Genomic DNA, 23,250 nt, shown 5'->3' with positions numbered 1-23,250 from the left:
TACCAAATATCGAATAAACATGTTCAAACTCAATTCATGAAGAATAAACATGGCTTAAATAGATTTATATTATTCGATAAATAATTAAACGAATTATGTACAGATGAACTGAGTAATTGATTCTGAAAAATTTAGAAATTTTATAATATATTTCTGAAATAGGATTAATTAGTGTAATATACAAAAAGACTCAGACTAACAAATCATTTACTCTTACAAATATGCTGATTAAGTTTGAAACTAAAAAACAATTTTTTTACTTATATAAAGGATAATTTTGTACTTTTATATACTTTTGAATGCTAATACTATACAAAAATAAATAGAGAAATTGAAACTTGATTAAGATAAAATTTAAATACCTTAAAATATGTATAAACTGACTCGTGTAATAGCTAAAAGTATGAAAATAAATAAATTGTTTACGAGTTGAAACATAAAAACTTGATACCGATTAAAATTAGTTTGCATAGAAAGAATTTTTTGTGATTACATGTTTAATTTTTTATTTCACATTTCAAGCTTGTTATAATTTACTGTTGATGCAATTCTTAACTGCTAATGTCAAATAATACGTGGAGCTCATGTAGTTCAATTGTTACTATTTAGTTTTTAGTTGATTTTTCTACTAAAAGCAGTTGATAATCGAATACCGAACAATGAAAATTTGATAACCGAACCAAACCAAACTATTAAAATAATTGAACCAAACAAGAATTTCAGTTCGGTTCGGTTCGGTCAGCGGTTTTTGGACTTTTTCTCACCCCTATATATGATTCTTACCAAACCCTTTTTTATCTCATATTTGTAATTAAAAAACGAAAACTAGCTCCGAAAATGAAATTAAGCGAGCACTTATTTTATTCTATATTGTATTGAAAACGTTGTTATTCCTTATGTTCATCCTCGTTTACAAATTTTTTATTTTTCATAAAGAAAATATTTGTGAAATTAAAACATCATTACCGCAATTAAAATTTGGTAATTCATTAACAATAGATCATGGCGAACAAGAGATTTACGCAGTTCGGATAATTTTAATTACATCCACGTATAAAAAGAAACACATAATTTGTTAACAAAAAGCAAGTTGATACGGATAATTTTAATTACATCCACGAATAAAAAGAAACACATAATTTATTAATAAATAGCAAGTTGGTACATTTACCCAAGTCATCGGCTTTCAAATCCATAAAACGTGCCTGATTATACCTAAATTCACGGATAAATTCTAAAGATCACTGAAGTTTGAGATCAGTTTCAAAAATGTCACTCGAATTAAAAAAACCTTGAGCGACAAAGATTGCATACATACGCCTTGACAATTTGTGCAAGCAGAGTGAATGTTATTGTATCGTTGAGTACTTTTAGATGCTTCAAACATAGCAATAGATCTATATCCATACTCGTAACGAATAAAATGTTATTTCCGAGTCCCTTTACAACAAAACCACAACGCTTGAATTCAATCGAAAATCAATCAATCCATGTGTGTGAATTGCCCGTTGTAATTCTTCCACCCCGCTATTTGATAAATCTAGAACTGTTAGAGCATCCACGAATTCAGCAAATGACTCCGAATTCGAACGTATGACTATTACTTCCTTCGTCTCCCGCATCAGCAAATGACTGTTACACATTTAGTTCGTAACACTAATCACTCTTTTAATTGATCGGGTGTATTGCTGAAACACCATAATCCGATCAAGGCAGCGCACCCGCAGGAAACTACCTCAGCCGAGCAATGTAGCTCCACTGTAATATTAAAACTAAACACTGGCTCTACTGCTCGAACCCCATTTACGTCTACGAGCCCTTCTCTTTCTCGGGTCCTTTTTCGCCTTATCCTTTTCCTTCAAATCCCTCTCTCCACGCCGTTTATACATTTTAAAACTGGTTTTTCTCTCTGCAGCCATCTTTCTCACTTTCTCTGTGATCTCTGCTGCAAATTCTCTATTATACAGTTTCCTTAACCCGCGCATAAGCTTCGCGAACGTTTCTGGCTTCGGCATTTCATCTGCATCCATCATATCCAAGCAATATGAGCAAGCCTCTTTCACATGTCCATTTGAAAACAATGCATGAATCCAAATTGTCCACGCATCGGTGTTGAGCCCGTATCCTTTGGTTACGATACAATTCCAAACATCTTTCGCTATTTCGAGCTTCTCAGCTCGAAGCAGCGAGTTCAACAAATCCTTAAGGATACCATATTGAGGAGTAGTTAAAAGGCCTCTCCCTACCATTTCTTTGAAATACTCGCTCGCCTCAATTAAACATCCTTGCGCTAACAACCCGTGCATCAAAATAACATAACTGTCGAGACCAGGACTAAAGCCGCTTGCTTCTATTTCGTTCCAAACCCGAACACCTTCATCCACCTCTCCTAATTTGCAGGCCAATCTAATCACTACATTGTATATACTCGGATCAGGAACACAACCGATCTTTTTCATCTTTTCGATTAATTCAATGCACTCTTCTAACTCTTCCTTCTTTTCATGAGCTAACATTATGTGCAAGTAAGTCAACTGATTAGGCAAATGCCCTTTCTGTATCATATCGTCGAGAATCTGATATCCCCGATTCGTTTTCCCCCACTTGCAAAACCCGCTTACTAATGCCGTATAAGTCACGACATCTACCTCACAACCGTTCCTTTCCATTTCAACGAAAAGCCTCATTGCCTCATCCATCTTCTCCTGCCCACAAAGTGCCTGAATCACTATTGTGTACGAATTTGCATTCGGCTCGCATCCTTTTCTCTTCATCTCCTTTAACAAATCAAACGCATCGACCATTTTCCCCGTCAAGGTATATCCGCTTAATAGATTATTGTACACCACAATATCCGGCTCAAACCCTGCTTCCCGCATTTGTACCAACACATGTTTAGCCTCCATTAACTTTCGCTCTCTGCACCAACCGTATAACAAAGACGTGAAATGCCTCAAATTCGGCGTAAACCTCACCCGCATATCCTCAAAAAGAGAAGCAGCCTGCTTAACACTACCATTTTTACACAATGCATCCAATAAACAGCCAAAAACATACTCATCCGGCTCACACCCATACTTCGGCATCTCATCCAAGACTTGAATTGCCTTCTCAACCAACCTCGCGGAAGCGAATCTTCTCATTATAACGATAAACAATTCACTCGTTATCAAATCGCTATGATCTTTCCTCATTTCCTCTAATAAACCCCAAACAGCTCCAAATTGTCTCATTTTACTAAAAATCTTAACCATAGCCTTATAGTTCTCATAACTATGCGTATAACCAGGCTGCTTTGATGCCCACAGAAAAAACTTATACCCCAAATTCCCAGCGTCACCACAGCGATTTAAAACACGCTCTGTCAAGCCAGCACGCATTACAACTCCAGATTCAAGCAAAGCAAGTTCCAATTTTGGAACTCTAGAATGAAAATTTCTGAGGATTCTGTACACCTTTTCAACATCTCTCGAGAGTTCATCGACGTTACTGCTGCTATCGCCGTCTTTAAAGCTGTATTCTTGATTTCTAAGACATACAACACCAAATCCATTACTTGGATTGTTATTAGATACAGTGCCTGCACCGATTGGTTCGTTGCCTCCGTGGTATTGGTGTCTACGGATGAGAATAAACAGAGACGTTTTAGAGGGATGGGAGAGACTGCGGCAGCTGTGTGTATTAAGAAGCGAAAGGGCTTTTGAGGAAAGTTTCTGCATTCTGCTCTCTGGTTTCCTTTCTGTTCAAGAGAGACAATCTATGTATTGCCCCCAATACACCCTTGTGGTGGGACCCCTCCCCGGACCCTTGCTTAGCGGGGACGCGTAGTGCACCAGGCTGCCCTTTATAATACCTTCTGGATACTGCATAAGTTCAACATTTTAGTCAAATTGTTTCAAATCCTTTCATCTAAATGAATTTTGTTGTTACTAGTTCATGAGGGTGAAGAAAAAAGGCAATAAATGTTATGTCACAGCAGAAATGTTTACATATGCTGTAATTTCTTTGCCATAACCTATCGGGTTAACTGCATCGTTGGTCGTTGAACTTCTATGTTGCACGGAAATGGGAAATGAAACGGATACCGAGAAACATTATTTCTAAGAAAATTAGCTAGTAAACTGTAATGGAAAAGAAACGGACATGAAACGCAAATGAAGAAAAGTTTCCATGGAGCGTAGCCGAACTTGCATGTTTGTTTCAAAATGGTCATTCAACTTCAATTTTTCTCAATAAAATTATTCAACTTTGAATTTTGTCTCAATTAAGTCAGTCGGGTTGAGGGCGAGCCTTGGCGCAACGGTAAACGTTGTTATCGTGTGACCGAGAGGTCACGGGTTCGAGTCTTAGGAGCGGCCTCTTGCCGAAAAATTGACAGGGAAAGACTTGCACCCAATACACCCTTGTGGTGGGACCCCTCCCCGGACCCTCGCTTAGCGGGGACGCATAGTGCACCGGACTGCCCTTTTTAAGTCACTCGGGTGACTTCAAAAGCAAAAAGACACTAGAAAATGTGACGTGGCTGCCACATGAGCAGTAGCCAAGTTTTAGCTGTCGCCAAAACAACAAGTGTTAGCTAGCTGACAGCAACTTGTCGTTTCGGTCAACTAGTTGGCAGTCACGTATAGTTTCGATCCGCGGTGAAAGTTGACTAGTACTAACGTGAAACCACATCAATTTTCCTGTGCATCTTTGCTCTTGAAGTCACTAGAGTGACTTCATTGAGATAAAATTCAATTGAATGATTTTATTAAGATAAATTGAAGTTGAGTGAATATTTTGAAACAACTATAAAAGTTCCACCACCACAGGTGAATGATTTTATCGACAGAAATTGAGTTGGACTGACCATCTTGACAAACATTTCACTAACCAATGTCATTTAACCCATAACCCATCTAATCGAAATCTATAAACACAAAACATTCAAATGGAAATAAATAACAGTTATAAGTTACAACTTACAAATTTATAGAACTGCCAACAAAATGGAATCACTAACAGATTACAGAACAAACAGCAGCAATTTCAGAGCTAACAACAACAATAAAGCCAGAAAACAGAAGGAAAACGATGATATTAAAATATAGGATACAATATATTCAACAAGATGGAATAACGAACAGACTACAGAACAAACTGAAGCAATTTCAGAGCTAACAACAACAATAAAGCCAGAAAACAGAAGGAAAATGATGATATTAAAATGTCGGATACAATAAATTCAAATTTTCAAACATAAAATCTAACCTGGTCTATTGTCGAGTTGCAGTGGAGAGTGACGATTGACAATGAAATCTAGTGGGTCTCGAAAAATTGAAATGGCTAATGGATTTGGGTGGGAGATGAGTGAATGATCGATGAGAGTTGTTGATCTGGGTGTGGAACAAGAACGGGGAAGAGCCCATGGAAACAAAATTGGGTTGCCGAGGAACAAAGGGGGGCGAGGGGACAAAACGACATCGTACTTGAGGGTATAATTCGACTTGAGGTAAATTACACCCATGGCCACTAAACTTTACCCATTTTAACATTGTTGACACTTAACTTCAATTTTTAACGGTATATCCACTAAACTTAATATTTTTTAATACTGGCGGTCACTCAACTTTAACTAACTCCTCAAAATGACCGTTACCAAACTGAAAATATTCAAGAATTAAAGTTGTTCATAACGATATTTACCATGAAATCACATTTTTTATTTTTCAAAATCATTTTTTTTTAGTTTTCTTTCTCTGAAAATTCAATATCTCTCTCCTTATCAACAATACTTAAATGACCTCAGAATGAAAATTTTCAAGAATTAAAGTTTCTTAGAATATCATTAACTCTTCAAATTTTTTATTTTGAGACCATCAACAGTCGTTTTGAGGCGCTGAGTAGCTACCGGTGTTAAAAAGTATAAAGTTCAATGGTCATACCGTTAAGAATTGAAGTTCAATGGTCACAATGTTAAAATGGATAAAGTTCAGTGGTCACAATATTAAAATGGATAAAGTTCAGTGGTCATGGGTGTAATTTGTCCATTTGACTTAGGAGTGTTAATTAGCAAGTACAGTAAAACCTCTCTAAATTAATAATGATGGGACCATGAAATTTTATTAATTTAGAGAGTTATTAATTAATCGATAAATTAATAATTATTAATTTATAGAGTGGTTTTAATTTTTTTTAAATTACTAATTTAAATAAAGTTTTTTTCTAAAATCAATGAACAAATAAAATTAAATGTGCATTGTATAAGTTAATTGAACTTGGAAGTTCATTATATTAGATGCTATAAATCTTGCAGTCTCATCTTGGAAAATAGATATCAAACAAGCGACAATAGCAAATTGTTTCAAAAATTGCAAAATTCGTACAAGGGATGAATCTGTCACAACGAATTGAGAGGAAACAACCACTGAAGACGTTCATGAACTTGAGGGAATGATTGGTCCGCTTGGATACTGCAATCTAATGGATGTCAATCAAATATTGGATTATCCAGGTGAAAACAATGAATGCTCACAAGCCCAAAGTTTTGAAGAAATTGTGTTGAGCGTTATGCAAAATTCAATTGAGGATGAAGCTGAGGATGATTCGGTACCTTTGAAACCAGTCACAAGAAAGGAAACAATTATTGCATCATCCATCACTCCTTACAATTTTTTGTTACAATTTGACAAGGATACATCAGAACTTTTGAATGCACACTGAGAATAGTTAAAGATGAAATTCAACTAGATTTAAATTTCAAGAAAAAACAAAATACTATAGATTCATATTTTGCTAAATTATCCTAAGTATATATATCTATATATATTTCGCATATGTATTTGAAAAATTATTAATTTATAGAGGTAATAATACAAGGTATTTATAAAGGCTTGTTCTAGAAAATTATTTTCTTATTAATTTATTAAAATTGATCATTTTTTTAATTGGCCCAAGTCGGGACCAGAAGAAATTATTATTTTAAAGAGTTTATTAATTTATCGAGTATTAATTTATAGAGGTTTTACTGTAGCTCGCAAACTATCACATGGTATTTGTTAGAAGAGATATAGGAAGTGGGATATGAATAAAAAATACGAGATAAGTTATCTCGTGTTTGTTTGGAAGATAAAAGAGTGAGACAGATGGGAGAAAGCCTCTTATCCCTCAAATCCTATACCCAATGGGGGGATGGTATAAGGAGGTGGGATAAGCTCCTGCAATTTTAATAAGATGGAAAAGTCCATCTTATCCCTCAAATTAATGTTATTTAATTTAAGTAAGGTTAAAATAGTAAAATGTTTTATTTTATCCATATCTCTATCCCACATACCAAACATTGAATAATAATTCTCGACTATCATATTTTTATCTTTATCTCTATCCCAACCTTTATTCTTATCTCTATCTTAATAGAATACCAAACACCCCGTTAGCATTGGAGCTTGGTTTGGTCAAAACTCGGCTCGAGACATTATCAAATCGAGCCTGAGAATTTTTAAGTTCAACTTGAAAACCCACGAAGAGACTCAATTATTTTTTAATTATTATATATTTTATTAATTTTTAATTCAAAATAAAATAATTAATGATCATGCATAGAAAAAAGAAATTAGTAATTAGCGGGGTTGTAATCAAGCTGAGTGAATTATGGCCTACTCATGCTTCGCTTGTTAGAAAATTGATGAGTTCAAGTTCAACATTCTGTTCGTGAGCAGAGCTTGTTAATGAGCTTTGCTCGCGACCGGCTCATCAATATAGTACATAAACTTCGATTGCGAACAACTCATTAATTATGTCCACTAATTATATTGATATGAAATTTTTTTAACATAAAACTATAAAGTGTTGAAATTTATAAAACTAAAGTTTACACAAAACTACGTTAGTTTTACATTTTCCTTTTATAGAAATATCATTATTAAAAAAAATCGAATCAAACTTGCTCACGAGCATGTTCATTAACATTATAATTGAGTTTGTTCATGAATCCACTCACGACCTTCGTCGTGCTCAAACTCCACTCATTAATCGAGCTGAACATAATCGATCAATCAAAAAATAAAAGCATATCAATTCATTAATAGTAAGAAATAAATGTATACATATAAGATTATTTGATTAGACGAGTGTATTGTAACGAGATTGGATGAGCGTTGGTAGCCGAAATGGTAAAAAAATACTACTATAATAATGTTTTTTTATATTAATTTATAATTGTTTAAATGAAAAAAAACTTGTAGAAATTTAAAAATTATATCGATTGAACTTGTAAACCGACGGATATATTTTACTAGTTTTAAATAGGGGATAAAGTATAAAAATACATCTAATAGTCATGAGCAATTTTACTTCTAAGATTGACTATCAAAAGTAACTTTACCCCAAATATTGACAAACTGGATTAATTTCAGATATTATTATAAAACACATATATTTTATTCTTTATTCTGCACTAGTTACATAACAGTTATTTCTAGAAAAAAGTTTCACCTTTTTTGTCATTCAATAATAGAATTGTAAATTAATACTTTTAAATTCAAAAAAAATATTTGGATATTTTTTATTCAACTCGTAAAAAATACAATACAGTTTGTTAATTTTTTTCACGTCTATTCATATGTTTGTAATTTGTTACTAACGAGTGATAGAATAACGCACATGTGAACTGTAGATGACAAGATTCATGACTAAGAAGACAATTTGATGAATTATTTATCAAATTGATCCAATTTGTCAATATTAGATGTAAAATTGCGATTGTCGTCCAACGTTATGGATAAAATTGCAACTGATTGTCAATGTTAGAGGCATTTTTACATCTTATCTCTTTACAAAAATACAATAGTATATGCTTCTCCAAACCAATTTACCTACTGATTATGAATAAACTCTACTTCTCTCAGCGTCGCCACCTCTCTATTTTCTCCTTTTCTTCTTCTCTCTGACGCGCAGATTTGATACCTCTGATTGTTAATTAATAACAAAAGTAACTCGATCCATTCGCAAGATGAAGAAGGAAGATTGTCATCATTCTTTCTCCCGTCTATGTTTCTATCCCCGTATTTGTAGTGTTCTTTTTCCGTGTTTTCATTTCAGTTGAAATCCATATATCTCATTGGATTTTTTCCATCTAGTTTGCATTTACCAGCTATAACTCTTTCATTACACTTTTTTCGGATTTAACAAGAATGAAAACATATTATCTTTATACATAGATCTATAGATCTACAGGGTCGAAAGAACTTGGATCAAATTAGCCAAAAGAAACTGTTTGCACCATAATTTAATTTTTTGGCACTTATACATTTTAAATATATTAATTGGCCTAACTTACGTCTAAATAGATTTTTTAAGAGTGAACCTTAGGGGAAACCAATTTCCTAGGTGAACCTTAGAGAAAACATAAGGTAAATTAAAAGGGAAATCAGAAGGCCATTTAATCTTTTAACGTGTATTTTGTGAGCCAATTAGAATGCAGAAAAGTTAGAAAGCGTCATAATCAATTTCATCGTGGAAGTCAAAGTGGAGCGGTTACTCAATGTGGTGGAGAACGTGGATAAGTGGAAAGAAGCAGGAAGTTACCTCCAACATCTATAAAAGGAAGAAATCACGATGACAACACCCCCAACTCAACAAATCAACAAACTCAAGCAAAACTCTAGCAAATTATCTCTAGACTTCAGCATTTTTCAATTCTCATTTGTTCCCTTAGTTTCAATTTTCAGATCCAAAGTTCATTCATTTCCAGTACAATTTTATTTTTATTTGTTGTTCAATCATTTTCTGTAAGATCGGTGTCGTTTTGATAATCGAATCTTTAGGAATTTTCGGTCTCTTTAATTCTTACAGTCGTTTGATATTTAGAAGTTAGAAAGCGCACTCAATTTCATTCCATAGTTTGATAATACTATAATTATCTGGCACGTCCGCAATTTCCCACGAAAGAGCCAAATAAAAATTGGCACGCCCAGTGGGACCCAATTACAATGCCGCTGAAGAAAAGTGATAAGAGCAACAAAGATCCTGTAGTTGCAAGTTCTGAAGAAGAAGAAGAGGTCATGGCAACAGGCAATGTTCCACATATGGTGGAACGAATTGAAGCTGAAAAGGTTGCTAGCCCCAGAGGAGAATCGTGGATCTCTACAGAACTGTCTAAAATATTTATTGTGTTATTAATATAGTTACAAAAAATGTACAGAACTACTTCAATTTATCAACAAATTTATTTGAAAAGTCCGATGTGACAGTTAAATAACAGTCAAACCAATTTATTCAAAATTTCGATAGCACAAGACTAAAATTGATCTTACTTGAAAACGTTAATGTTAAATTTACACTGTTTAGTACGTTAAAGTTCGTTTGAAACGTTAAAGTTAAATTTGGCACTTGATTTTTATATAAAAAAAGGCATAACACTCATTTTGACCCCTACACTAATAATTCAAAATCAATTAGGACCTGTGGTATGCTCCGTTGTTCAAAAACGCGGAAACGGATGATGACACCGTCTATATGCTGACGTGACCGAAGGTAATTTAGTCAATAAGAGTTAATTTCAAATAAATTGTTGTGGTTTGCGTGTTTTTTGCAAATAGGTACCCGTGGTCTGGATATTTTTGCAAATAGGTACCTGTGGTTTGGATGTTTTTGCAAATAGGTACCCATGGTATAACAAATCATAAACAAAAGCTTAATTTAAACAAATACCCGTGGTATAACAAACCATAAACAAACGCTTAATTTAGGCAAATAGGTACCCGTAATATAACAAACCACAATATTTGCCTAAATTAAGCGTTTGTTTATGGTTTGTTATACCACGGATACCTATTTGCAAAACATCCAAACCACGGATATCTATTTGCAAAAATATACAAACCACATGTACCTATTTACAAAAAAATGCGCGAACCACAACAATTTATTTGAAATTAACTCTTATTGACTGATTTACCCTTGGCCACGTCAGCATATAGACGGTGTCTTTACCGTTTCCGCGTTTTTGAAAAACGGAGCATACCACAGGTATTTATTTGCTAAAACTTGAAACCACAGGGGTTATATTTGAAATTAACCCTTGAATCTTTATCCAATCTTAAAATCGGAAACTGTTACTATTTGCTATGGACTGTAATCATACGTGCATTGGCTCAAAATGGTTTTGGAGAAAAGACTTTAAAACTGTTCAACCGAATGATTTTCAATGAAAACTTAATTGATAATAATTTTAATAGTTTAAGATCCTAATTGATTTTAAAACTTAAATGGATGTTGTGCCTAAAAAAAGATAGATTACATGAACCATTTCCTTTTTCTGCTTACTTCTCTTCATTCTTCTTGTCTGAGTACTACTTAATATTATACATTTGGGTTCAGAAAAAACAATGGAAATTATGCAGAAAACTTCTCAAACTTGCAACAAAAATGATGCTATGAACAGAATAAAATTATCACTAGCTTTACATACTCAATTGATAACAGCTCTAGTTCTTCTTGAAGATGCCAAATATAGATTTAATGGCATTGATAGCATTCTCATTGATAAATGATTCATCAAACCTTTTCATTAGAGCTTCAAATTCCTCTGTTTTTCTTAGATTTTCTAAGTCTGGATCTGTCCGAATCCGCTGCAAAATTACCAACGTTAGAGAATTCGTATTCGATAATAGACAATACTCGTAGAGTAATACACTCGAACAATTAAAAGAGGGATGCATATCGGGTATACACCATTTATTACTGAACTTTTATGGTCGTCTCAAAATGGTCACTCAATTTCTATTTGTCTCAATAAAATCATTCAACTTTGAATGACTAGCTTCCCCGAACAATGGCCATATTTGGCATTAGTTGATTACCTTTTTGGTTAGCTGATTGTGTAAACTTGTTTGGTAAAACTTGACTGATTGTTAATAACTGTTTGTGTAAAATGACAAATAAGGACATGGTAATGCCTTTATTTTGGGTTAAAAGGTAGTAATTAGGGGGTAAAAATGTCATTCAAAAGAGATAGAGTAATAAACTAATTGAAAAAATTTCTTAAACCAGTTTTTTCAAAATTAACTTTTTGGACTAATAAGCTTTTTCAGAGCTCTTTTGACTAGTCAAAACCTCTAAAATGACTCGAACCTCTAATTTTATTTCAAAAAAAAAAACTCTTTACCAAACTCGACGTGCCATTTCAAGGACTATCATAGAGCTACTATACTGCCCCACATATAGAAGATGATATGCCAAAGGAATCAATACCCTTTGAGGATTTGTCTCAGTAAAGTCACCCCAACGACTTCAAAAGTAAAAAGACATCGAAAATATGATGTGGCTTCCACGTCAGCACTGGTCAAATTTTTAACCCTTACCGTAAACAATACGTGAATGCCACCTAGCTGACCAAAACGACATCTGACTGTCACCTAGCTGACACGTGTTGTTTCGGTCAGCTAGGTGGTAGCCACGTACCATTTTGGTCACCGGTGAAAGTTGACTACTGCTACTACTACTACTACTACTACTACTGATATGGCAGTCACATCACTTTTCCAGTGTCTTTTTCCTCTTGAAATTGCTGGAGTGACTTAATTGAAACAAAATTCAAAGTTGAATGCTTTTATTTAGACAAGTTGAAGTAGAGTGACCATTTTAAGACAATCATGAAAATTCAATGACCAACGATGCATGATGCATCTAACCCGATGTACAAGAGAGATGATTGGTGTTAAGAAAGAAACGTGCAGTGATGATATCAATTAATTGGTCGGGTGGATTACTCCAGAAGTATAGTAGAACTTCTCTCGATACATCGTTTGAGTAATTACCTTGAAGTCTTCAAATCCTGCTTGTAAGGCATCTTCAAGTGCAGATAATCCAGCTTTTATCTGTTGCAAGTTTCAAGTCAATCAAACACTTGCAGGTTCAAATAATGGTTAATGGGAGAGGAAAAGAAACCAATTCAGATGCACATTTCAAGTAGGGCTATTAATTTTTTACACGATAACTCGATAAATCGTTTGACATGAGTATTATTTTTGTATATTTTATATCATATATACAACAACAACATCAACAACAATAAAGCCTTAGTCCCGAAATGATTCGGGGAAAATGTAATTATTCCATATATCATACATATATGGAATAAATAGATGACATAATTATGACATGATAACCCGTTGACGCTCCTACCAAGACATGTCTATGGGTCCAGCCCGACGGGCTTCGCCTAAAAATGCTCAGCCCAAGCTCAAGCCAAGCACGCTGTTAATTCAAGTTAGGGTTGTAAATGAGCCGAGTCGCTCATGAGTGGCTCGTGTTTGGCTCAATTTATAAACAAGCCAAGATTGAGCACGGCGAAGCTCGGCTCGAAAACTTACGAGCAGCCTAACTCGATTATAATGTTTATAAACACGTTCTTGAGCAAGCTTGGTTCGATTTTTTTTAATAATAATATTTCTATAAAAGGGAAATGTAAAACAACGTACTTTTGTGTAAACTTTAGTTCTGTAAATTTCAAAACTATGTAATTTTGCGTTAATTTCAAATCAATATAATTAATGAACACAATCAATCAACGAGTTGTTCGCGAGCAAAGTTCATGAACTGAATTAACGAGATGGTCACGAGCAAACCGCTCACAAACAGAATATTGAGCTCGATTTCATCAATTTTCTGATGAGCCGGGCATTAGCGGACCAAAGCTCGGCTCAATTACAACTCTCATTCAACAAGGCTTAAAAATCAAATCTCAAGTCGAATCCGGATAAGCCCATCTAAAAAAGAATATATATTTTTCATAATAGATATTAAAATTTATATTTAAAAATAGGAGTGAAGTACAAAAAAAACCCTTTTTCGCCATTTGTAAACAAGTCCCCGAGGTTTAAAATTGTACAAACAAATGTTTGTGGTAAGCGTCATTAAAAAAAATCCCTTATTTAGTAACATAAACAGACATTTGTTTGTACAGTTTTAAACTTTGGGGGCCTATTTGGAAATGGCGAAAACCACATGGGTTTTTTTACTTTACCCTAAAAATAAATATTTAATATATAAATATATAAATTTAATAATTAATAGCACAGACTGAGCCGGTCCGAGCGGCTTGTCTTATTAATCCCAAGCCACCCAAGAAATACACAGGATTTGGCGGGCTGAGCCTAATGTCTATTTTCCTTGTTCAAGTCAAACCCGTTAGATGTGGAGTCAGGCGGATAACCGTGTCTGTGAACAGTAAGAGTCCTACCTGACAGAATTATCATTTTCCTAGCATTTATATTATATTATACATATAACCATATATATACATAACATAACACAACACGATTATGACACGACAATCCGTTTTTACATCCCTGTTCGAATGCATGTGCAAACAGAAAGCTGGAATTAAACAACAAAACACAACAGGCAAAGATGATTTACCTGATTAAGCTTTGAGTAACAACAGGCAACATTATAACTTGCCACTGAAGCCTCATTTAGGTCTGGTTTTGATCCTAATACTGATTCAAATTTCTCCAATGCTTCATCATATTTGGCCTTCCTATATCATCAAACCAAAAATAAATAAGCAAACAATTTCAGCTGAATATAAGTTTAAAGCGAGCAGTTTAGTATAATGGGGCGGAGAGACAACGAGTCACGAAGGATCCGTTGACCCCAAGGTGATTATCCATACATAACCGACGGGGATTTGCCGCAACAGGGAAGGAGAATCCCCATTTATTTTCCCCCGGGATGGGGAAAAAGTTCCACAAAGGTGGAGATAGGCCGAGATAGGTGGGGACGGCCCCCACAGGAATCTCCATCCTACCGGGATTCTTAAAATAATATATTTATATAGAACTTTAGATGTTTATTTTAATATTTGATAGATTGATGTCTTTTATGATCCAAAATTTTGTTATTTGGACCTGATTATTATTTGGTCAGGTTTAGCTGTCACGTCCGTATCTAAAAATTATTCAATATAAATTTTGGAATGTTAATTAATTACGATTTTAAATATGCTATTGAGTTTAATTTAATGTTTTAGGTGTCAATTAAAAGTTTTGGGTAACTTTTATAAAAAGGTATAAATTAAAAAGATTAAAAGAAATATGTTTACAATTTCATAAAATAATATATGCGTATGTTACCATTTAATTACATACTATTTTATTTAAAAATATATATATATATTATGCATAAAGTAAGAAAATTTATAATTAGTAGGAAATTTTTCATTATAATTAAAATAATATATAATATTACCTTTGTGGTATTAGATGTAATTAGATATATATTTTAAGAAGCATATATTGTTTAATTTGGTAAACTGTCAATTCTTATACTTTCAATCTATTCAAAACACATTATTTTGATTAGAAAAAAGAAAAGAATAATAAATAAATAGTAATAATGATAAAAAGAAAGTTGATCCACGTGTAATGTGAATATGAGTAGGATAATGTGTGTCAAAGAGGGTTTAGGAATATAACATGTGTGCAAAAAATTATGACTATATAATGTTGACATATATTATTTTAAGGGGGAGACAAGTTTTTGGAGGGGGAGTGGATTCTTAAACATACCAATTTACATAACCACGATGTAATCGTTTTTGGAGACGAGTCATCGATCAATCGATCGTAACGATGAAATTTTATGAAATTTTCGGTGACCGACGACGACATTTCGGTAATGAAATTTTATACTTAAATTATTGTTAAAATATTGTAGGTATGATTTTAAGTACGTTTAATTTCGATAGTTTCGTCAAATTTTTACGATTAATGAGTTAGCGTCTATCAATTACTAATAAAAAATATAAATTTTAGACTAGTCGTCCTTTAGATTTAATAACGTGAAATTCAGTATTAATAGACAAAAGTTATGAATTAGAAGGTCTAATGGTGATATTTACCAATTAGAGTCGATATTGATATTTCTCAAGTAGAGTCGGTATTGAATCGAATATAAAATTAGTACTAATAAGATTCATAACAGTGAAACGAGTCCAATAGTAACAATAGTTCGAATTAACTATGTCGGTTTAGAATCTTTATTTCGGTGACAGAAAATAGTCCGATAAACATATTTAACTTTAAACGATATTAAATTTTATCGATATAATATTCGGAGAAACTTTAATTTATCGAGTTAAAATAGTTAAAATAGATGAACTAATGTCGATAATTGCCAATTAGAATCCATAAGATTAGTACAAGAGTTTGAATATTATTACATAAAATTAGTACTGGAAATTGAATATAAAATTAAGGTATAAAGTTAAGTTTATAAAATTAGTTCAAATAGACTTATGATAATATAACGAGTCTAACGATATGTTCGGTTTAAAATAGCTATTCCGGTAACAGATAAAAATAAGTTTCGGTTTTAAATTATTTAAGTGGTTTTGAATACGTTTATTAAATTGTTTAAAATATTTATATACTTTTGATTTTAATTATTTGAAGAATAATTATTTATTATCGTGGTATTATGAAAATTGGATCGAGAAATGAATTTGACTATTTTATACGAATTGTTTTTGGATTGAGAAAGCTATTGCGGTTGTTATTGTTATTATCTATGTGATTTGGATTGAAGTCCAAATATGGTTTTTATTTGTGAAAGATAGATAAAATGGTTTTGTCCATCTAGGATTGCCCGGGGTAGGAGTTGTAAGTTGTAAGACCATACCTAAGGGCGGTATGGCTAGAGTAACGTTAGGCAAGGCGAGATATGAATGAGATATCTCGATTATTGATATGATTGATGTTATGATAAGCTACACGGATGGAATTCGAGGATGGAAACACACGCAAATTTTGTATTACGTTTTGATAATGTTTGATGATTTGAATTATAATGTTTTATGATTTATTTGATTATGAGTTGGTTTGTTAAAGCGGTTTATTCGATTTGATTCGTTTTGAGCAAACGTTGTTCGATTTGATTCATTTTGATAAAACGTTGTTCGATTTGAATGTTTTGATAAAACATTATTTAATTCGATTCGTTTTGATAAACTGATTTATATATATAAAAACTATAACAAAGTGAAATATACAATTAAAGTATTAGAGTGTTATTCAGCGTGTCAATAAGTTAAAACGAGATAATAAGTTAAGTGAACTACCTAATTTAAGAGAACTACCTAAAATAGGTAGAACTACGTGGCTTTGATTCCCGATTTAAAGATTTAAAATACGTTCGGGATACGTAGGAAGCTTGATAGAATTATCGAGTCCAAGCCAATAATTAATAAGACTTTAGGTAGTCCAAATAAATTTTTATATATTAGAATACAGGTTCGGGTTTCAGGCTGTTCGAAGTTCGTTATCCTATATTCCGTTCATACCCGATGCCGTTTAGGATCGGGTGTGACATTAGCCCCTGAACAATCCCAATTGGTGAAATTTCATCTGATTTGGATGGGGACTTGACAGAACCGTTACCCCTAACACGTGGTGAAATTTTGACACCTAAACTTGACATGTATTAAAAAAAATGTCATATAGATTTTTTTACTTGGAAATAATTAATTAAATTAAAAAAAAAGAGTAAGAAAAAAATCCCTAAACTAAAATCTATCAAGTCTAAGTGTCAAGATACCGGGTCTCAAGATATCGCCATGTGTCAATCGGATAACAGTTTTGTTAAGTTTCTATCAAAATTGGGTGAAATTTCACTATTTGTGATAGTGCAGGGGCCAAATGATAAAATTTTGAATAGTTCGGGGGACAAATAGTCGTTTAAGCCAATTTTAAATTTCACTACAAGAAAAATAATGGGGATTGGAAATCTCCAAGGGATCCAAATCCCCACAGGATGGGCACGGAAACAATTTTTCCTATTTCAGGAATGGGGACAAGGATAGAGGAAGGAATCTAAAAGAAATAAGAATTACGATAGAATTTTTGCAAAATGTATAATTTTCATCACCAAGTGTATAGTCACTCTATTCAGAATCTAACGGATTTAGCATCAGTGACACAATATGCAACAACGATATCCGTCGCTGATGCATTTTTCCAATTTTTTTTTTTATTTTCAACATATTTTCATTTATTGACCCTCCCAATATTTTGTTCTAACTCCGCCATTAAACATAACAGTATGAATGATACAACGATCAATCCTACGCATCTTAACTCTCCGAATGCGAAGTAGAGAAAAATAGAAGAACAGGTCCTTACTTGTATAATATCAACCCTTCCCGAAGATCTTTCTCTCGTTCTTGTTTCTGTTCTCTTTTCCTCAAAGCATTTTGCAGCTGAAATCAATGAAAATCAAAAGAAAAAGTGTTAATAATCATAACCAAAAGATTTCGTCACATTTAAGAAAGAAAGAAAGAGCTTTACTCACCTGAATCTCTCTCACTCTGTCACTAATAAAACCTGAGTTTCTCTCAGCTCTGATAATTTCCTTTTCAGTTAACTCGCCTGTGGAATCCATCTTCTTCCCTACACGGTAGAAAACATGGAAAGATTCATATCTTGAAGTCATATAATGCATCTTTTGCTGCTGGCCACTTTCACACAGTTGTTTCAAAATGGTCATGCAACTTCAATTTGCCCAACTATTTCTCAAAAACTTTGAATTTGGTCTCAATAAAGTCATTCCGGCGACTTAAAGAGCAAAACACAACAGAAAAGTAATGTGGTTGCCACATCAGCATCAGCAATAGTCAACTTTCACCGCTCACCGAAACGACACATGGCTGCCACCTAGATAACATGTGGCTACCACCTAGTCGATTGAGAAACTTAAACATTCTAAAGTCAAAGCTTTTGTGCAATATACTTGCACTCAAATTATATAGGTACAACGTATGTTCGATTCCCCACTCCGTCAAAATTTAGCAATCATTGGTAGGTGATTTGTAAATTCCACTGTAAACCCTCATCGAGGTCAGTGGTTTGCCCTGACCTTGGGAGTGGGTAGACCTACCCTTACCTAAACTTTTTGTTATCAAAAAAAAATATAGGTACAACATATTTTGGGTTAATTACAAGCAGATGCCTGTGGTTACACGGATTTGCATTTTTTCTTTACAACCGCAAAATTTTGCCTTTTTTTTTTTTACTTTGCCAAATTTGGCCGATAACGACCTCAAAATAAAAAATTTCAAGAACTAAAGTTGTTTAGTATCATATTTACTATGGAACCATATTTTTTATTTTTCAAAATCAATCATTTTTCGAGTTTTCTCTCTCTAAACATTAACTTTCTCTCTCATAAAAAAATCACCTAAATGACCTCAAACCTAAAAAGTTGAAGTATTAAAGTTGCTTAAAATATCATTTAACTCTTGAAAAATTTCATTTCGAAGTCATTACTGGTCAAATTCTGACAAAGTGCACCCAAATGCAAAATTTTGCAAACGGTTGCGTTTGCAGAAGAAAAAAAAAACTACAAGTACCCATCTGCAAATTGCCGAAACCACTGGGCATCTATGCGTAATTAACCCTATTTTTGAGCCCTTGAAATTTGTGTTACTCATCCTTCAACTTCACAAACACAAAAAAGAGTATGCTACAAATGAGAGATGAACTAACCATATCTCTTCTGCATTCTCATTAAAAGTGGACCAATTCTCTGACGGATCGTGTACATAGTCCTTCCATATTCAGCTGCTGGCCACATCTCTGTCCCAAACACAGCACTGCATAAAGTTTAGAATTACTTGTCACATTCTCACCCTAAATTCTTCCCCGATTCATACAAATTTTATGACAATTATAAACAAACACAAAAGAGGCATGTAAAAGATAAAAGCGTCGCAATTCGGGTTAGCGTGTCATAATCGCTTTATATTATATATATATTTCATGTAACTAAGTATATATAAATATTACCAAAATTAAGAAGGTAAAAAACATTTCGAGGTTCCTCATCATTCTGATTTTGGTGCATTGAGCACATGATCTTTCATTTCAACACAATAAGTTCCCTATTTTTATTTTATCACATTAAGCTCCCAATGACTAGAAAAGTCAGTTTTTAACAGAGTGCTATTCATTTTATCAGGGTTCGAAATTTGCATTTTTAACAATTCAAAACCAATTTTGTACAAACATGATTATAGAGAAACTATAAAAACCTTATTTCGAACTGTAAAACATTCAATTCAGAAGCATGAAACGTATGAAACTCTCTGTTAACCGAGTTTTGTGTTCCTAACTAACTAACTTGGCAAGTAGGGGCTTAATGTGATAAAAAATTAAAGATAAACATCATAATGTGTTGAAATGGATGGCTAAAAGCTCAATGTACCAAAATCAGAATAATGAGGTTTCAAGATGCTTTTGCCAATTAATGATCGTATCAAACTGCTCGTGTTAGTTGGATTCCATATTGCACGGAAACTCCTCTTCAATAGCGCTTTTTCTCTTCGTGTCCATTTCAGATATGGCAACTCAGGAAACACTTATGACACATTTCTGGGCACTTTGGGCACTTTTTATTATTATTATACATATAATAGTTATAAATATGTCGCTATATTTTTAATATTTAAAAATTTCCCCAACGTTTCCATTTCCTATATTTTTTTTACCAATAACCTTTTCTGGTGGTGTCCATATAAGTGTTCGTTTCCCTTGAATTTTCTGTAAATTGCATTATTTTTGTCAAAAATTGCCACCCACATCAAACAATTAACTAACCATACACTAACTACTTATAATCTATGTTTCACATCACTAGCATTTCAGCTCTTAGTGTCCGTTTTCGTTTAAACAACGTTTCCGGTGTCCGTCTATACCCTAACTACTTATAATCTACGTTTAAACAACATTTCGGTGCCCGTCTGTACACTAACAACTACTTATAATCTATGTTGCAAGGAAACTCTTAGTTATTAGCATTTCCGCTGTTAGTGTCAGTTTCTTTTTTGTTTCCATTACTGTTTCCTAGCTATAGTTTTTATAGAAACAAATTACAGTGTCCATTTCCATTTCCGTGTCAATTTCTGTGTCAGTTTCGGTTTCCTTTTACATTTCCATGCAACATAGCTTATGAATAATCCAGTTAATTACTCAATTACTCAAAATTCTAATCACTTTCCTTATAATACACTAAAAAAACGAAGGGAAAAACCTGGTAGCGATGACTTTATCTCCAACAGTGAACAAACCAGACTTATCAGCAGATCCACCAGCCCCAATCGCATCAATATAAGTTCCACCATCTCTTCCCTTAGCGAACTTCAATCCAAGAGGCTGAATCAATTCCACTTCGTACTCTTCATACGCTTCCTCTCCCGATTCCCCTCCTCCGCTTTCACTCTCTGACTTCGATGTCTCCGGTTCCGTTTCCGATGCCCTAACTATCAAATTGGACGGTTTTAGCAAGATTGAAGGTGAATTGCTGAAGATTGGGAAATTTTTGGGGAAAAAGTGATTGGATGGGGAGAAAATTAGAAGCGGGTTGTTTTGTTTGGGGGTTTGGGTTATAGTTCGTGGTAATGGTAATGAAGAGTAGAAAGATGAAGCCATAGACATGGCTGATTTCTTCTTGTTGGTGTTCTGGGCCTCTTGTTGTTGCTGAAATTTGAGAGGTGAAAGGGTTTGGATGAGAATGGAGAAGTGGGTTCCATTTTGGAGTGAGGGATGGAGAGAGGGATGAGAGCTTCAGATTACAGAAGGAAAAAGACTAGTGGCTCTAATGGACTGTCTGTGATTTGATTCAATGGAATTTTGCCACGTAATGTGTGGCAATTCAACTTTTCAAAAAGCTTGACGTGGCCTCAACTTTTAACGTGTGTGTGTGAGAGATGGAGGGTGCTTGAAAGTTAGGGTTTTAATCGAGCCGAACCGAGCTGAGCCGAGCTTTGACCTGTTCAAACCCGACTCGCTATAAAATTAATGAGATCGAATCTGAGCCGAGCTTGCTATAAAATTAACGAGTTCAAATTCGAGTCGAGCTTTGGCTTGCTCAATGAATTCGAACCGAGCTTCGAGCTTGTTTCGAGCCTAAAATCCTTTTAGGATTTAGTTTATTAAGAAAATTATCTAACCATGAATTGTTTGTAAGGGTACTACTCATCGGTGGAGGGTGTTTGAGAGTATATCTGTTCATGGGTCTGAAGATCCGTTAGGTCCGCCCAAGCCCGTGCCTCCTGAGTCGGGTTTGGACATGAAAATTTATCTTTAGGTCTAATCCAGTCCAAGCTCGCCTCTTTTTTAGGCAGATTTGGAATTTATAAAAATAGCACGGTCCATCCCAGTCTGACCCGTCTATTAATATTAATTAATAAATTTATATATTTACATCGATCCTCCAGCGTTGAGTAGAGACTTTGCAAAGGCAATTGAAGGCAGTGGTTTGGTTGAGTTAGTAGGGGAAGGAAGCCAGTTCACATGGGGAAGAGGAAGAGGTACGACAGGGTGGGTCCTTGAGAAACTGGCCCTTTACATCATCCTCAACCACCCCATCCTCGTCTCCCTCTTCTTCCCACCACGACCTGGCCCTATTATGACAACCAGGCTTCAAAATAATATTCATAAACCTATACAAAAACTTAACCTTTTTGCTCAAGTCACTGATTCTGAAATCATTCCCAAAACCGTAGCTCAGGCTCTTAAGAGTCCAGTGTGGCGAAAAGCCATGGAGGAGGAATTTACTGCCCTCATTCGTAATAAAACTTGGGAGCTTGTACCACCATCTGTTTCTCAAAATGTTGTAGGCTGCAAATGAGTTTTCTGAATCAAACGTGACTCAAATAGTAAAATCACATAGTATACAGCTCGTCTTGTAGCATGAGGTTTCAATCAAAGACCAGGGTTATACTATAATTAGACATTCAGTCCCGTCGTCAAGCCGACTACTGTTCGTTTAATACTCTCTCTTGCGGTTAGCCAAGGTTGGTCTTTGCGCCAATTGGACATTAATTAACAATGCTTTTTTTAAAGGGAACTCTCACGGAGGAAGTTTACACAGCTCAACCACCTGGATTCAGTGAAACTATGCATCCAAATTATGTGTGCAAATTAAACAAAGCATTGTATGGTCTCAAACAAGCACCAATGGCTTGGTACACAGAAATACGACAGTTCTTACTTGATTCAGGATTCAGGAATTCCATATCAAATTCATCCTTATTTATTCTATACTCAAATGGATCCATCCATTATTTATTGGTCTGCGTTGACGACATTATTGTTACTATTAATTCTACATAATTTCTTTAGACATTCAACACCAACATTTCAACTCGTTTTTCTCTCAAATACTTAAGCGAGTTATCATATTTTCTTAGAGTTGAAATTCTTCCTCATCCTG

General features: G+C 34.1%; 2 protein-coding genes across 2 annotated transcripts; both read right to left on the bottom strand.

Moving 5' to 3' along the window:
* Positions 1-1,125: 1,125 nt before the first annotated feature.
* LOC136234201 (putative pentatricopeptide repeat-containing protein At5g65820) lies at positions 1,126-5,422 on the bottom strand. Its single transcript, XM_066023990.1, has 2 exons — positions 5,251-5,422; positions 1,126-3,863 (listed from the first exon to the last, which is right to left on the bottom strand). Exon 2 carries the CDS (start codon positions 3,717-3,719, stop codon positions 1,773-1,775), a length of 1,947 nt encoding a protein of 648 aa, XP_065880062.1. The 5' UTR covers positions 3,720-3,863; positions 5,251-5,422; the 3' UTR covers positions 1,126-1,772.
* Positions 5,423-11,274: 5,852 nt separating this feature from the next.
* On the bottom strand, positions 11,275-21,594 carry LOC136233852 (protein MET1, chloroplastic). Its single transcript, XM_066023544.1, has 7 exons — positions 21,067-21,594; positions 19,524-19,630; positions 18,331-18,428; positions 18,162-18,238; positions 14,401-14,521; positions 12,798-12,857; positions 11,275-11,609 (listed from the first exon to the last, which is right to left on the bottom strand). The coding sequence occupies exons 1-7, from the start codon at positions 21,468-21,470 to the stop codon at positions 11,466-11,468; spliced, it is 1,011 nt and encodes a 336-aa protein (XP_065879616.1). The 5' UTR covers positions 21,471-21,594; the 3' UTR covers positions 11,275-11,465.
* Between the last annotated feature and the right edge of the window lie 1,656 nt (positions 21,595-23,250).

The sequence above is a fragment of the Euphorbia lathyris genome, chromosome 6, assembly GCF_963576675.1.
Source record: "Euphorbia lathyris chromosome 6, ddEupLath1.1, whole genome shotgun sequence".
Classification (NCBI taxonomy): domain Eukaryota; kingdom Viridiplantae; phylum Streptophyta; class Magnoliopsida; order Malpighiales; family Euphorbiaceae; genus Euphorbia; species Euphorbia lathyris.
Note: the sequence above shows the minus strand (reverse complement) of the source record. Positions and strands in the feature narration are given on the sequence as shown.